This window comes from Pinus tabuliformis, chromosome 5_1 (assembly GCF_031772625.1).
Source record: "Pinus tabuliformis cultivar Carrire ecotype Pingquan chromosome 5_1, CPIR1, whole genome shotgun sequence".
NCBI lineage: Eukaryota > Viridiplantae > Streptophyta > Pinopsida > Pinales > Pinaceae > Pinus > Pinus tabuliformis.
This window is the reverse complement of record NC_142305.1, coordinates 871,891,953-871,908,334: the sequence shown is the minus strand read 5'-3', so window position 1 is coordinate 871,908,334 and position 16,382 is coordinate 871,891,953. Positions and strand designations below refer to the sequence as shown.

The following is a 16,382-nucleotide window of genomic DNA, read 5'->3' as shown; positions in this document are numbered from 1 at the left end:
TACTAGTTGGAGCTTGCATAATTATGTATTGATATAAGGGGAAGGTAGAGAGAATTGACTTAATTAAAATAATCCTCCTTGCTAAGATAAGCCATTACATTTTCCATTGCTGCATTTTCTTCTTCATTTTGTCTATAGCTACTACCCAAACCTCAACTTTCATAGGACATTTTCAAATTGGAATTCCTAAATACTTGAAATGCGACCAATTTGATTTGAAAGCAATGCCAAAAATTTGAGAGATGCGCTGAAGGGTTCTGGAAGGGGTGTCCCATCCAAATATGTTGCTCTTTAAATTGTTTAGAAGTCCTCCCGAGGCTTGCAAGAATTGATCTAGAGTGGATATAAATCTTCTGGCAACAATAGAAGAGGCGCCTCTAATGAGTAATGTATCATCGACGAATTGGGAATGATTCATACTTTTTATTCCTCTACTATATTAAATCCCTGTGATGAGCCCACTTTTCCTGCCATCATCAAGATTTCTACTGAGAGATTCAACCATTATTATGTAAAGGAAAGGGGATATGGGGAAACCCTTGCCTAATACCCTTAGAGCTTTGAAAAGTATTCCCTGACCTTCAATTGATTAAAGGGGAAATCCAAGGTCTATGAATATAGGCTATTATGAGGTTGGTGAAATATCTAGCAAAGCCTAATTTGTGCAGGACAACAAGAAGGAATGAGTGTCTAACTCTATCATAAGTGTTAGCCATGTCTAACTTTAGGATGAATCCTTGCTCTTTTCTGGAAAGGCTAGAGTGGATAGCTTCTTGGACTAGAAAAATGTTATCGACAATTTGCCAGTTGGGAACAAAGCCACCTTGGTTTTCAGAAATCAGGTGGGGGAGGAGAGTTTTGATACGATTAGCCAAAATCTTGGTAATGATTTTATAGGAGGAGTTGCACAAGGATATTGGTCTGAAGCGATTGAGGGAGGTTGGCTTTGATTCTTTCAGGGTTAGAGCAAGGAAGGTTGAATTTGTATTGCCTCCACTTTTGTGCTTTCGTTGAACCCAATGAATCATTTTGAGAAGGTCTTTCTTGATGAGCTCCCAAAATGAGCGATAGAAAGCAATGGAGAAGCCATCCGACCCTAGCGCTTTATCTGGGTGGAGATTCCATATTATGCTTTTCAGCTCTTCTTCCTCAACTAGTTTTGTTGGAGTTATGTTTGCCTCATAAGAAACCATATTTGGAGTATGTATTAAGAAATGTTCATAATTGTTAGGCTTTTCCTCTATTGATAGTAATCTTTTAAAGTGTTGATATGACTCCTCTTTGATTTCATCCGGCCCTTTAATGTCTACATTCCCTTCTCCCCTTATCACCTCTATGTGATTCTTAATTCTTTGCACTTTAGTTAGATTATGGAAGAAAGATGTGTTCTTGTCGCCTACATGTATCCATAAACTCCTAGATTTAATTCTCCAACTTTCCTCTTCTTTCCTATTTATTTGATAAATTTCCCAGTAGAGTTCCTTTTCTTTGGATTGCAGTGCTTTGGTGTCTTCTCCAGTTTCCAACTTTGCCTGGACTTGATCCAACTCTCTTTGAAACTCAATTTTCTTTTGCTTGGCTCTTTGTAGTGGGTTCTAACCCATTCTTTGAGAGCATTCCCGATCATCTTGAGCTTGGTTTCCCAAATGTACCATGGCGATCCATTAATACTAGTTTTCCAAGTAAAATGCACCAGTTGCCTGGCCTCATCGATGAAGGACCATAAAGGGTTGAAGCGAAAGGGGAGAGGTCCCAGATTTGTGGACTCACCAAAGGATAGAGAAATAGGTTTGTGGTCAGAGGCCATGGATGAGAGGTTTCTTGATGGAACTAGATAAGATCCTTAGATAAGATTGACGTGAATTAGAAAGAGGTCAAGTTTTTCCTTTATGTTGCCTGGACCCATTATTCTGTTGCTCCAGGTGAATATACTATTATTTGGGATAACATCCATTAAGTTATGTTCCTCTATAATGCTTTCAAGCTTGTCTATGCTTGGATCAGGTAAGAAGCCACCTCCTTGTTTTTTGCCTGCGTTCATAACCAAGTTGAAGTCCCCTCCAACTATTAGATTTCGATTTACTTCTTCTTCTAATTGGTCTGCTAGGGACTGCTAACACATTTCCTTGTCTCTGTAGTGAGTTGGGGCGTAGAGATTGAAAATAAAAATTTGTTTTCCTGTGTTTTTATTTTTTATTTATGTTTTGACCCAATGCTGATTCTTGTGAAATCTGATAAGATCCCAAATTTTTTGGTTCCACATAGTACAAATTCCTCTCGAAACTCCTTTTGCGCTTATTGTTGCACCTTCAAAGTTTTTTTGTTTTTGGATTATTGACACCATTTCTTCCTCAATTAATTTGGTCTCCTGAAGTAGAAGTAAGTTAGGACTTTCAGATTTAATGAGGTCTTTTATTACATTTACTTTGGAGAAGTGTCTGAGACCTCTGCAATACTAAGAGACCAGATTCATTAATTACTATGAGATGGGGCGGAAGATCCCTTACCTCTCCCTGTCTAAGTTTGCATGTCCTTGATTCCTACTCCTTTGTCTATGTAAGTGTTCATTGGTTGTTAAGTGCCCATTGCCATATCCTTTTGTGTTGCTTTGTCTTAGATTTCCCTATTTGATTTTCTTCTAGATTTTTTGGGATTCTTTGGGGGGGCAAGCCATTCTTTGGATTTATTTCTGGTTAGGATATTTTCAAAGGAAGGGGCATGGGGAATTAACAAAGGGCGTGAATAAGCTAGGAGAGGAGAGGGGGAGGGTAAGAGGTGATCTGCTCAAACATCTCACCGTCTTCACAAGCAGGAGGAGGGTTAGAATCAAGGGGGGCTAAGGAAGAAATAAGGTTAGAGTGGGGGAGGAAGGGAGCTCTATAAGGCTGAGAGAAAGAGGAGATGGGAGGGGGAACATCCAAAGGAGATAGATCAGGGAGAGAGGATGTTGCTGGTTTTGATGATCTGTTCCCTGGTTTTTTACGTCTAGCTATTTCCCATTAGGTTTCTTGAGTTTTTGTGGTCTCCTTTGCTACTTGTTTTGAACATCTATTTGCAAAATGACCATATTCATGACATACCTTGCATTTGAAAGGGAGTTGTTCGTAGTCCAGTTGTTGGATATGAGTCCAATTAACTACCTTGATCTTCACTGCCTCCGATAGTCCCTTACCCAGGTTGACTTCCACACATATTCGAGCACAAGCATATAAGTTTTCTCTTGGCTCACTTACGTCTATATATTTTCCAAATGCACTTCCTATTGCTCTTACTGAGTCATCTCCCCAGCAGTGAAGAGGGAGATGGGGGTGATGAACCCAAACCGGGACAACATTAGGGACTTCAAGTACTAGATCGAAGTTTGGTGTCCATCTATTTAGGTATAGGCCTCTTGAATCCATGAAGTAAGGTCTATTTCTAAAAATTAGGTCACAGTCTTCGTTAGATTCAAAATAGAAAGTAAAGTATCCCCTGCCACATAAGTGGATTGAGATTTGACCTTGGGTTTTAGCAACCCAGTTTCTTTCCACCCATTTCTGAACTGTTTTTGGGGAAGGCCAAAGGCTTGTAAATTGGCCAACCAGGCCACGCTCTGCTAGAGAAAGAGTGGCTTTGTGAGGGATCGCCGGAGGCAAATTGATTTCAGGAATTGCATCTAACTTCTTAATGAGCTTGGAGATGGAAGGGCAATCACGAGGAGGCCCGAGCAAGGAGATGAGGTTGGAAAAGGCAAGGGCAACAACATCAAGAGGGTGTGCAGAAGAGGAGCAAACCCCCTCCAGATCAGACTCTAGAGGGGCCATCGGGGAAGGACGCATAGAGAGAAACAATAACACAATGAGCTCAAAAGCAAAAACAGAACACAACTTATATATATCAAAATTACAATACAACAAATAAAATTAATTAATTTACTAATTTTATTATTGTTTTTAATTAATTTCATATTATTATTATTATTATTTTATAACACTACCACAGTTCTATACTCAATTGTAAAATGCTTCAAAATACAACTATATTGTTAATATTTTATTTAACACTTATAGCGGCAACAAATATTTTTCCATATTAAATGCAACACAATTATATATATACAATTATTAAATACCTCTAAAAACAATTAATTTTATACATGCCTTTATTTTTTAAATAACTATTATTTATTGTCATTTCCATTACTCTGTAATTTACTTACAAATAACTTCATTGTAAGTATATTTAAATAATGTCTATGTCAGTGATTTGTCAAACACCAACGATTTTATGATTAGCTTTATAACTTCATTGTAATTATATTTAAATGTCTATGTCAATGATTTGTCAAACACCCCACAATTTTATGGGTAGCTTTATTTTTTAAATAGAGCTATCATTCTTTCTCCTTTCCATTACATTGTATTTCGGTTACAAACAAAATTGTCAGGGAATTGGATGCACTTCTAATTTTATGCAAAATATTAACTACAATATAAAATTGATGGAATCTCCTGGTGGCAAGCAAATATGGAGTCACAAAGAAAATAGAGTAGGTGACCTAGTGGGGAGGGGGGCCATTTTTGTTTGGCCAAGCCTGCACGACACATCCTCTCCTGCAAGTAAACGGTTCCATTGAGATTTACGTACCAGGAGGAGCGTCTTAGCTGGCAATTGTTTCTTTGAAAGCCAATGATGATGTGTTTCAAGAATTGAATCATGTAACAGGAGCAAAAATGGTTTTTCCCAAAAAGCCCAGAATGACTTTTTACGGATGCACGAATAAAGGAAGCACAGGGAAGGCAGGGGATTTTACTGCAGTTCAGGGCGGGGGAATTGCAAATGGAAATGGACAGATTTATGTGCATTTTTATTGAAATCCGAATGGTAATTGTCTGTAAGGGCCCACCAAATTCTCTTTCCTTTACTTTTCTGTCTAATGCCCCCCCCTTCTCACCCAATGGCATTGCTTCCATGCTGGATCGACGAGCCTCACAGAAACAGAGAGCGCGTGTGTTTCCAACAGCTGCATCTAATCTTGGCCTAAGCAATCAGGGAATTGGGTCAATAGGGATAAATAACTTCATGGAATGGGAATTAACAGTTTGTTTGATGATATATCAGAGAAATTGAGAAAAAGGTTGAATCCAGGAAGAGGAGGAGGGGGCGAGGAAAAACAGTTTTGGATGCGGGTGGATAAAGAGAAGGGGAATAGCAGGAGCAGCATGTGTTATGAATGCGATCGGCATTTGGATACTTTCAATCGACAATATCATTGCTGCATCTGTGGTCGTGCGTTTTGTGGGAAGTGCACGCACAGCACAATTCAATTTGAGGGGGAAGGGGAAGGGGAGGAAGAAGAGTGCAGAACTGGAGTCTGCAATTCTTATTTTATGCTACAAGAGGTACCATTTCAATACCAAGACCGCCACACCCCATATTTCACAGCGCGATTTAGTCCATCGCCATCAGTTTCGATTTTTTTTTCGTGTGAAGATCCAGGTACATGTATCATTATCTATCCTTATCACCCGATTCCTCAATTTTTATCCATCCTTACCACCCGATTCCTCAATTTTTCTTCTGCTTATGATGAAATATGCCATGCCACTTCATATTCAGCCGGTGACAATTTTTGCTGTTATGTTTTTGTTGGCTGACGCAGGGGACATGTCTGCAAATCTCTTCTACAGTGACAGGTATGTTTTATCCTGTTACACTGTAATTGCTTTATTGCTACATCTTCATCGCGAGGGTCTCTTTTCTTTTATATATCTGATTTTGCCCTAAAGCTCATGCTACATATTTACATCTTTGTAGCAGCGACGAAGATGAATACGACGAGTATCATAAAGATCCCTACAATCTAAGTTGAACCTTGTTAGACCACCGGAAGAACATCTGGATGATAATATCACAAATCGTGATTCTGCATACCTTCTGTATGAGATGTCTGCTAGCGGTCTTAGTGCTCCAAATTCCATGGAGCAAGCGAACCCGACTAATGCTTCAAGAAAAACTGAAAATCTGGAGAACGATGAGAGTAGAAAGTGTTCAGGTCATCTAACTGATATACCTTTAGAAAGCGAATTGACAAAATCAGGAGAAGAATCGGATGGTACAGAGAATGCTTTAAAATGCCGTGGTGAACGACCTATATTCCAGATCCCAAGATCAGAATCAGAGCAACGAATGTCGGAATATAAGAAGCCATTTGACATTGACAATAATGCCTCTATATTTATCCCCCCTCCACCTGAAAATGAAGATGATGAAACAGAATTCAGCGTGCTAGATGGAGACGAAGACGATGATGATGGGGGCTTGCCATCCTCATCTGACAGCTTCAGTAGTAACGAATATAGAAATAAGGACAAATTGACTGAGGAGCATAGGATGGCTATGAAAGCAGTTGTAGATGAGCATTTTAGATTTCTTGTAGCACAACTTCTAAGAGCGAAAAATATTCCAATTAGTGAGGAGAATGACGCTGAGAGCTGGAAAGTAATAGTTTCTACATTGGCCTGGCAAGCAGCTTCATATATCAAGCCAGACGCTAGTGAAGGAAGAGCAATGGATCCTGTTTGTTATATAAAAGTGAAGTGTGTAGCATGTGGCTACCGCAGTGAAAGGTAAGTTTGTTTATTTTGGTCTATGTTGGTTGAAATGCGCATAGACTCTTATTTCTCTCGCTGAGATCTAGCTTGCTTTTGAAGGCTGTAAAATTTTTACTTTTCTCTGAAATTCAAATCTGTTGAATAACAAGCAGTTTTCTTTGATAGCAAGGTGATTAAGGGAGTTGTCTTTAAGAAGAATATAGTGCACAAGCATATGCCAAACAGCTACAAAAACCCCAGGTTGCTACTATTGGGAGGAGCTCTTGAATATCAACCAGCTTCAAATCAACTGTCATCTCTCAATGCTTTAATGCAGCAGGTAGGCATAAGCTTTGATGGGTTGGTTTATCTGTTCTTAAATGCCTTCGACTTTGAGTTGTTATCGATTTCGTTCCTTCAATGCAGGAAATTGATTATCTGAAAGCAGCTGTGGCAAGAATAGAAGCTTATCATTCTAATGTACTCCTCGTAGAAAAGACTGTCTCCCGTCAAGCCCAAGAATTTCTATTGGCTAAGGAGATATCAGTAGTGTTGCATGTAAAGAGAACTAATTTAGAGCGTCTATCCCGATGTACTGGTGCACAAATTGTTTCTTCTCTAGAAAATCTTACTCCAGCATATGTGAAGCACTGTGAGCTGTTCCATGTTGAGAAATCTGTGGAAGAGCATGCCAGTTTTGGAGATCCCAGGAAAAAATCAACAAAAACCTTGATGTTCTTTGAGGGATGCACAAAGCCTTTGGGATGTACGGTAAGTTTCTGCCATTGGCTTTTTTCTTATCTCTCTATGACCTTTTAAGTCTTGAATGTAACTGTAATAATTTCATAATTTGATATCTTCGTTACGGTCCAAGACACGCGGCAGTTGTCTCCATGTTCATTGTATATATTTTGAGCAAACCCATTTTCCTATGTAGTCTTGTTTTCAATCATCTACGGTTATTATGGAGTAGGGATAATGGTAGCAGCTATTGTGTTGTTAGAGCACCCAGATATTGTCAATATGATTTGTATATAGGGTTAATTCCTCAGTTACCATAAAAAGGAGACAGGTAACACAACACGACAAGAAATGGGAATGATACAGGAAATGTAATCCATAAGATTTCACGTATAAGAAATGTATATTCTCTATAGTGTATATACTATATAGTATATACCTATTGGCTACACATACAAAATATACAAATATACAATTTTCAAACGCTGAGACAACCTCCTGTTTTACTACTTTGCAAACACACAAAATTTTCTCCAAAAACTCTGAAAAGAAAAGTGAGATGTGGTGATCGAGAATATACGTTTCAAATGTTATATGATGATCCGTAAATACGTTTCAAATGTCATGTGATGATCCAGTAAATACATTTCAATTAGGACAAGTAAGTAAAGCATATATTCACCTTTCATTTATTTTGAAGGCCAAGCCTCAAATATCTCCAGTTCGGGGAAGGCCACCTTCTGTTCGTCCACTTCCATGGTGTCTCTATCTGTAAGTTAAGGCTTCGGCATAATGTTCTTGATTAATGGAAGGGAGGTACATATACTCAATGTCACGAAACATAGGTATAATGGTGTGGTCATGAGATGATCCCAAAATCCAATACAACTTAACCGAGCACCAATATGATCCAACATAATTCTTAGAAAATAAGGCAATATGAATAGAGGCACTGCGAATGGCTTTTTAATTTTCAGAGAAAATAAATTCTCCTGTTGATGTTTGTAGCATCTGTCAGATACTTCTGCACAGGTCTAAGTGTCTAGACGTGCAGAAGATGCTTAATTGACTCTTAACCTTAGCAATTACTTTAATTATTAAAGTAATTGATTTTTATAAGATAAAATGAGTTAATCTAATAAAATGCAAAGGTTATTTGCATTAATAAATTAGATGAATCTCAAGTTCTCAACCATTGTTCTCAAGCGATGTTGAGATTTAATCTCAACATCACTTTGGAGATGAGGGTTGTGGATTCGGTTAATAACTCAAACTCATAAAAGGAAGGCTAGATTGAGGGAGAAGACACATCTTTTGAGCACAAGACACAATGAGATAGTAAGATCTTAGTGATCAGGTGAAGAAGTAATTTCATCCAGGCGTGTAGAGTTCGAGGAAGAGTGCAATGGGCAGTAAGGGAAGGATCTAGATCAGCCAGTAGATCTAAGGACAGGTCAAGGGTTTGATTAGTTGGATCATTTCTATGTTTATTGTTGTATTTGTATTTTTCCTTAGGGCCATTATCCTAGGAAAGGAGCTCTTGTATGTTGTAAACTATTGTCAACGAAATAGCAGATTTTGAAAGGAAATTTTTTTGTGTGCATGTGTATGAGATTGCTGTTTTAATTTGCTTCCACAATTATTATATTTTACGTGTTAAAATTTTAGCCATACTTTTTATTCAGTAGATTTGTGCAATAATCTCCTATGAAATAATTAGCTAGGTTGCTGCCATGCTGGGGTTAAGGAAAATGAACATGGTATGAGAGCTTCGTCTTTGAGAAACCAATGTCAAAAAATTGTGAGAATCCATCCAGGTTTAAAGTGAGGAAAGGAGTAGTAGCACAGAGGAGCAAACAACCGTATGCTAAGTTCATATGTGGGGGGGTAGGGTCGTGAAAATTTCATATGCTGCAGGTCGATGAAAAATTCCATATGTGCAACAAGGAACAAAGTTGGCTTTAAAAAGTAATATATATATATATATATATATATATATATATATATATATATATAAGGAATCCAATAGACATCAAGCCAGATACCAGTCGCGCTGTCTGAAAATACCGCGAGGGATAGGAAAGAATGCAATCACATGTGTTGTTAGTGCACAATAGAGAGCTACAATTGTCGTCTGCAGGGATAAAGGTTGTCAGACACAACAATGGGGAGTAGAAAAAGGTCGTAGTAGAGGATGGGAAAAATGGAAGTCACGGCCAAAGTAAGTGAGCCATCGACAACCAAACTAGTCGCAACCTCAAAGCAGTTTCACATGATGGTTGCGTACAAGAGCCACGGAGCAGCCAAAAGTGCATAAAATAACAGAGGTTGTACGTGGTGGTAACATTTAGTCACAAATTTGTCAGCAGTGATTGGGAGAGGTCATCCTTTAAAGGGAGAGAGGGAGACCATACCAGTTAGGGGTTTGGTAGAAAAAATATTTTTTGTGGGTGTTTCAATAGAGTGAAACACATATCTATAGGAGATTTAAGTAGATCCATATACCAACAACATTTATTCTTGTGGGTGCTTGAAGGACTTAGCACAAGGCAATATTTATCAAATCTAGAGATGGCATTAGCCTGTGTGAGATTGGATGATAGGTTGGATGGAGCATCAAACTTCCTACCCTAAAAGGAAAGGGTGACCTTGTTGCTGAAAGAAAATGACCTTTGGGAGATTGTTGACAAGGAGATTTAATCACCAATAAATCCAACACAGTTGGTAGTCCATGAAAAGGAGGACATTAGAGGTTAGCGAGTCATCATGGATGCCATGAAGGATCACTTGATCCCTCACTTGGCAGAGAAGAAGACAACTAGAGAGATGTTCAAGGCTCTAATGGACCTATTCTAGAGCGACCACATTAACATGAAGATGATCTTGAGGAACAAGCTCAAATTCATCCAAATGTCAAGGTCTAATAATGTTACAAGTTACTTTCATGAGGATCACCCAAGCATGGGATTAGCTTGCAACCATTGGGGAGAAAGTGAAGGACGTAGAGCTTGCAAATGTGGCACTAATGGTTTTCCAAAGTCACGAGAACCATTTGTCAAGGGAATCCGCGCTTAGAAGAAACTTCCCAATTGGGAGAGGCTTTGGAATGACTTCATCCACGAAGCGACTCAGGAGTCTAAGGCCAATAGGGAAAGAGATGGAGAGGAGAACCTGTTCTTGGTTAGTATGGCTAAGAAGGGTAGAGGGAAGGGTTCCAAGGATAATAGTGAGGGGGAAACCTCTCAATCAATAAAGAAGAAGGATTTGAGCAAGCTTAAGAGCTTCATTTGCCACAAGAATGGGCACTATCCATCATAGTGTCTAGAGAATAAGGGGAAGGGGAAGTTGCAACAAACAACAACATCAACAAAGGTTCAACTTGATGAGTTTGTTGCGAAGTTTGAGAAGGACTTCTCATTTGTCTCTTGTCTATCTACTAGCACCATCACCAAGAGTGCTTGGTACTTGGATAATGGTGTATCACGTCATATAACAGGGGTATGTGATCTATTTAGCAGTTTGATGGAGAAAGACTCAGATTTACATGTGGAGCTTGATAATGATGCCAGTTATGCAGTGAAGGGTGTTGGAACCATTAAGTTTCAGCTAGAGTTGGGTGGGATGTTGGAAGCCAAGGACATATTGTTTGTACAATTGCTGCAAAATCTAGTAGGCCTAGTGCAAAGGCTCACTAGGTGGGGCCAAACCTTATGGCAATAAGAGAAAGGGTTGCCATTGTCACCTCAACAACCTTTCTCTTTCTCTTTAGTGGTGTTAAACCACAAGGGAGGCTTCCATGGATCACCTAAAGGATATCTAATGTGATGACTTAAGGTGATGTGTAAGAGGTCTATAATATGGCCCAAATTATCAATAAAGCCTAGATATTCTATACTAAGGTTCGAATACTCTATGCCTAAACCAAAGATAAGGCTTGATTGATATGCAATAATAAGGTGCAAAATGTTGTATAACAGGCCAAAGAAAAGGCCTTCCAATGATAATCAACAAAGAAGAACCAAGGCCTTCTAATAGATTCTAGGATTAGGGTAGGAAGTTGATTTTTATGGCTGAAAAGTATGCATAAACAACAAACAAGTGTGATGTAAGCCCTAAAAAGGAGGGATTGACCATGCACTATGCTAGATTTTGTCTGTATATGTTTTGTAGACGCAATTCCTAAATTATGAGCCACAAACAACCAACACAAATTCACCTTTATGCAAAAAATTTCCCTATAAACCCTAGCGGCTAACACTAGATGTTTAGGAACAAGGGAAAGAAGAAGAAACTCAATAAAATATTTGGATAATCAACATAACAAGGATTAGTGCCTTATCTTACAAGGGTTTAATGGAGTTTTCTAGGGCTAAAGTTCCATGGAAAGAATTTGATTAAGGGGGGATGGCTAAGGCATCCACTCTTAAAACCCTAACTATTTTCCTTGTGAGGGGAGAAATTAAGGAATGCATAATCAATATAGGTTTCAAGAGAACAATTTTGCATAATATAATGGGGCAAGATTTCAAAATAGAATTAGCATTTAGTCATGGCACAAAATAGAAACCTTACTAGCAGAAATACAATATGCAAAATATAGAAAATAAAGAATGAAGCTTACAAAATTCTCCAAGAAACACTTATTTTAATCCCAGGAAAAATCTCCACATAAAGATCTACCTCCACAACAATCTTGCACCATAAAAGATCACATCTTACCCAAGTAGTGGAATAAGGACTGATTTGCACTCTTAGAAGAGAAGAGCGAAGAATGTGTGATGATGAAATAAAATGAGGGGGAGCCTCTATTTATATGAGGCTTTTCTCCCTCAGTTTTACAATAATACAAGTAAAAGCGCTAATTACAAGTCTACTTTAAATGTTCCACAAGATTGAGGTTACAAGCCAACCTCATAGCTCAAAATCATAACAAAAGATGCCAAAAATGCCCACACACTATGATGTCATCCTTCAAAGGAGCTTTAAATGCCATAAGTGTTAAATGGGCTAATGAGTGCTCCATACTCCAAGAAGTAGATCCAATACCATGGGCATGCCTCCAAAGTGCTTTATATCAAAACGTCATCACCAAAATTCCCAATGTGACCCTCTTAACAACAAGAGGGGTGACATGGCACCAGTGTACTCAAGCGGTTGGGGCCAAATAGTGACGTGCCAACACTTCCCTGTCATCTGAAGGATAACCATCATAATCTGGGCTTCAAAACAAGCAACGCCCATCAAACAATGTTAAGACTAGCTTGGGGCCTTCTTGATTCCATTGGGCATATCATCTATAATTCCAACACCAACCTTCATAGGCTTAGTGTTTTAGCATCTAGGGATACCTTTGAGTGTCAAGTACCATGTGGAACCATCAAGTAGCCCAATGCTTAGCTTTGGGTGGGCAACACTACATTAACAAGGTCATATTTTCTCTCTGGAATGCGTAAAATGACCTCTCATATGTTGCTAAATAATCATGTCTCCAAAGTCCACTGTTGTTGTAACAACACTAGTCCACTGTTGTTGTAACAACACTTGACAAAATCTTACTCAAAATCAAGTGAAGTTACCATTCACTAGGGACAATAACCATAAATGCATCATAGTGGACCATACCTAATGCTGAGGGCATAATAATACTTCAAACAAAGCTCACCTTCAAATGTCTAACTAGATTAAGTCTCATAAACAGGTTAGCTCATGTTAGGGATGGTTAGATGGATAACCCTATTAGGTGTTTCCAACCACCAAGGGGAAGTGATAGGTCCTAAGTTATCCCATCAATCCATAGGTGTGTGTGAAAATGTTGGTTGCAGAGTGGGGAGGACTTTAGGGCAAGGTGCCATAGCCATGTGACTAGCTAGTGGAGGTCCAACATCCTGTGTGTAGAGATGTAAGGAGGGAGCAATCGTGGAGGCATGAGTTATCCATTTCCTCGGTTTTCTTTTTCAACCCCTCTGGTGCACCTTTTACTTCTTTATTATTTGCTTTGATTGGGGTGCATAGCTCAGGAGCCCAAGCTTGCTTTTTGAAATTTTCAATTACCTCTTCATGTTGAGTTAGTTTATCGCTCATCAAGGTTGGGACAATACAAGAGTTCTTTTTATAGGTGAAGCATCACATGCTTGAGGAACTGGTTAATGGCTAATGAGGGGGGTAGAGCTCATGCTAGGCTTTTGCCCACGTGCTAATTAAATGTCCTAGCCATCTTTTGCATTTTATCTTTTTCTTTCAATGTGATTTTCTTATTGTTTTACTTGCATCAACCTCTAGGGCAAATTTTTTTGGCCCAAACTCCAAGATGAGTATGAAAGGGTGTGACAATCTGCATGGCTAATGATCACCAACCCAAAGAATGAAGATGAAATAATGGGAAAGATGGAAGGTGGTAAGTATAGAATATCATGGACATGCTACTTCAATAAGAGTCTCCCTAGTACTGCCCTTCCTAAAACCCTAAGGCCTCAGAGGAGGTCCCACTATACTAGAGTCAAAGACTAACCTCCTAGGTGAAGTGAGGGAACAAGAATACATTCAAGATTGGTCAAGCATCAAGTTTGCCCCTTGATCCACATTAGTATGCCCGTAACATTAAGTGAAAGCACATGATTGCAAAATGGTTAAAGTGCCTGCTGATGGATGACCCACCTTCCTTCAAGAAGGAATGCCAGATGGGAGAGGGCAATCAAAAATCTGATTGGAGCAAGAAGTGAATGATCCTGGCATCATGTTAGGTGTTGGTTGTTAGAAAATGTAGCTAGGTTCGGTCTTCATAATTACTATGGTACTTATATTATTGTATATTTCATGTAAAGATCAAAAGATGAAAAAGAAACATTATTTTTCGAGCATGGGTTTAATGCTCAAATTATTTGGTCATCTAGGTCAAGCATGTTCTTCATGTTTCTAGGGTTTATTGAGTCAAAAGAATATTTGTTATAAGTTAAAATATTGTCTTAGAGTCAAGTCCCATTTGGACTTCGAAAAGAAAGTGGAAAAATAAATTTATTCGAGTCAAAAATGTAATTTTTGCACTTACAAGACCAAGTCGGCCCTGGAAGAGGTAATTCGATCTCCTGGATGTCTATAAATAGAGACAATTCGACTTCATTTGAAGCACCACACAAGCAAGTTCGATCTCCAAGACAAGAAGAGCGAAATTCAAGAGAAGGAGCAAGAAAGCAAGAGAGAGAAAGCGAAGTCTAAGGAAGAAGAAAGTCAAAGTTTTTGCCCTAAAATATGCCCTAGATTCCTCACACGGGTGAAATTCTGAAGTTGGGGGCCGAAATTCTAAAGATGGAGCTGTTTTGGAAGGTTTTGACGTGAGTTGACTTTGTTTTGCTAGAAGAGCTTGGGAGGAGGGCTTACTTGGGTCTTGTTGGAGGTCTTGGTCTTGTTGTTTGGGTCTTGGATTCCTCATTTGATCTGATTCTATAAGAAGAGAAGAATTTTTTGGGTTTTCCCCTTGGAGGGGTTTTGCCTTGGCTTGGAGCCTACATCTTGTGTTCATTGTCTATTTGTGATCTTCATAATTTATGGTTTTGATAATTATTTGATTAACATAACATAATAAAAGTAATAAGAAGCCAACATAATTTCACAAGCAATTATCAAGTAAAAAGAAATCACTCTCACTGCTGCCCCTATCGATTTCTCAACATGATTTCAGAGCTTAAGGTGAAGAAGAAGGCAACTTGAAGATCACTCTTGTTGGCATGTTGACCACTATGTCAATGACCCATAGCAGTACACCCCCTTTTTTCGCAAAATGGATAGCGCCTGATCGATGTGTCAGTGCCGTTCAGCTATAATCATCAGTTTGATTTACAAGATGCTATAATGTAAACCCATTCTGCATGTATATGATGTAAATAATCTCAGCAGATTTGTGTCATGTATGTAATTGCCTAAGTAAACCTACTTTTCTGGTGACGATCTACACTCTGGGAGGTTTTTGTCTCACCGATCCATTCTCGGATGGTCGACAGAGTTTTCCTTCAGTCTTACCCCAAAGTCGGAGTGGATTTTGTCACTGGGATTTTAGGCGAGTCCTAGTGTTATAGATCGAGTCTATGTAAAAGTGATTTGGGAATAATCTTAACTATTTGGTTAGGTTATTTTATTACAAATTCTTGGTCTGTTGGATTATATTTGTGTCACAGAAATGCGTAGTCTGTAAGGTTTTATTACAAATGGGTTTTCCCCCTTATGATGTAAAAAATATGAAAATCATGATGTAAGGTCTCTTGAGGGTTGGAAAAATAATTTATCCCCTCATAAGTTAATTAATTAAATTCCTAAGCCAGAAATTTAATTAATTCTAGGTCCTAGGTAAATTTAAATTCTTCAAAGGAAAAATTTGTCGGTCCTTAAAAATTAAATTTTAAAAGAGGCCCATGGACTAAGGTAAATGAATTATTTTGTTAAATTTTAAGCCTTTGGCCCCTGGAGGTTAAGTCAAAGTCAATTTTTTGGGGAAATTAACTCAAATTTTTTTATTTTTGAGTTAATTAAAATGCATTTAATTGAAAAATTCGAATTTCCTCAAGATTTAAATATTTCGACGGATGAGATTAAAAGAAATTTTAATCCTCATCAACGTTCGAGATTGCTTTGACGAGGATCACTCGAACTAGTCGTTGGAGGATTTATTTTTAAATAGGAAGTCATTTGTCAGTTGAGGCATCCAATCTCTGAGTCGTGTGCTAAGCAAAAAGCTCTTGTGTAATTTTTTTTGAACAATAAAGAAAGACTTTGGGGTTAAATTTCGCTTGTGTTACTTGTTATCACAAAATCAGGTACTGAGGGCTGCCAATCAGCAAGATTTTATGTAACTATTTCAGACCAGGCTTTAGACTAAGGCTTAGCCTCCTTAGTCAGAGAGGGCTCTCTCACAGATTATTAATATGGACTACTGACAAAGAAAGATGGCTAACTCTTCAAAAAACACATGAAAATAAGCTGGCTGGACAAATATCAGATTGATTCCCATTGGGCTTATGGAGTCTCACACCTCTCAGCAAACAAAAAACACCATCTTTTCATAGCAATCAGGGCTCTTTA

General features: G+C 38.4%; 1 protein-coding gene across 1 annotated transcript in view; it reads left to right on the top strand.

Annotated features, from left to right (window-relative positions):
• Nucleotides 1-4,503: 4,503 nt before the first annotated feature.
• LOC149167598 (1-phosphatidylinositol-3-phosphate 5-kinase FAB1B-like) overlaps nt 4,504-16,382 on the top strand; it is a 139,108-nt gene continuing 127,229 nt past the window's right edge. Inside the window, 5 exon segments of the mRNA XM_089433046.1 lie at nt 4,504-5,478; nt 5,642-5,675; nt 5,800-6,608; nt 6,759-6,912; nt 6,999-7,343. Coding sequence (XP_089289172.1) covers nt 5,926-6,608; nt 6,759-6,912; nt 6,999-7,343 — 1,182 coding nt within the window. The 5' untranslated portion in view covers nt 4,504-5,478; nt 5,642-5,675; nt 5,800-5,925.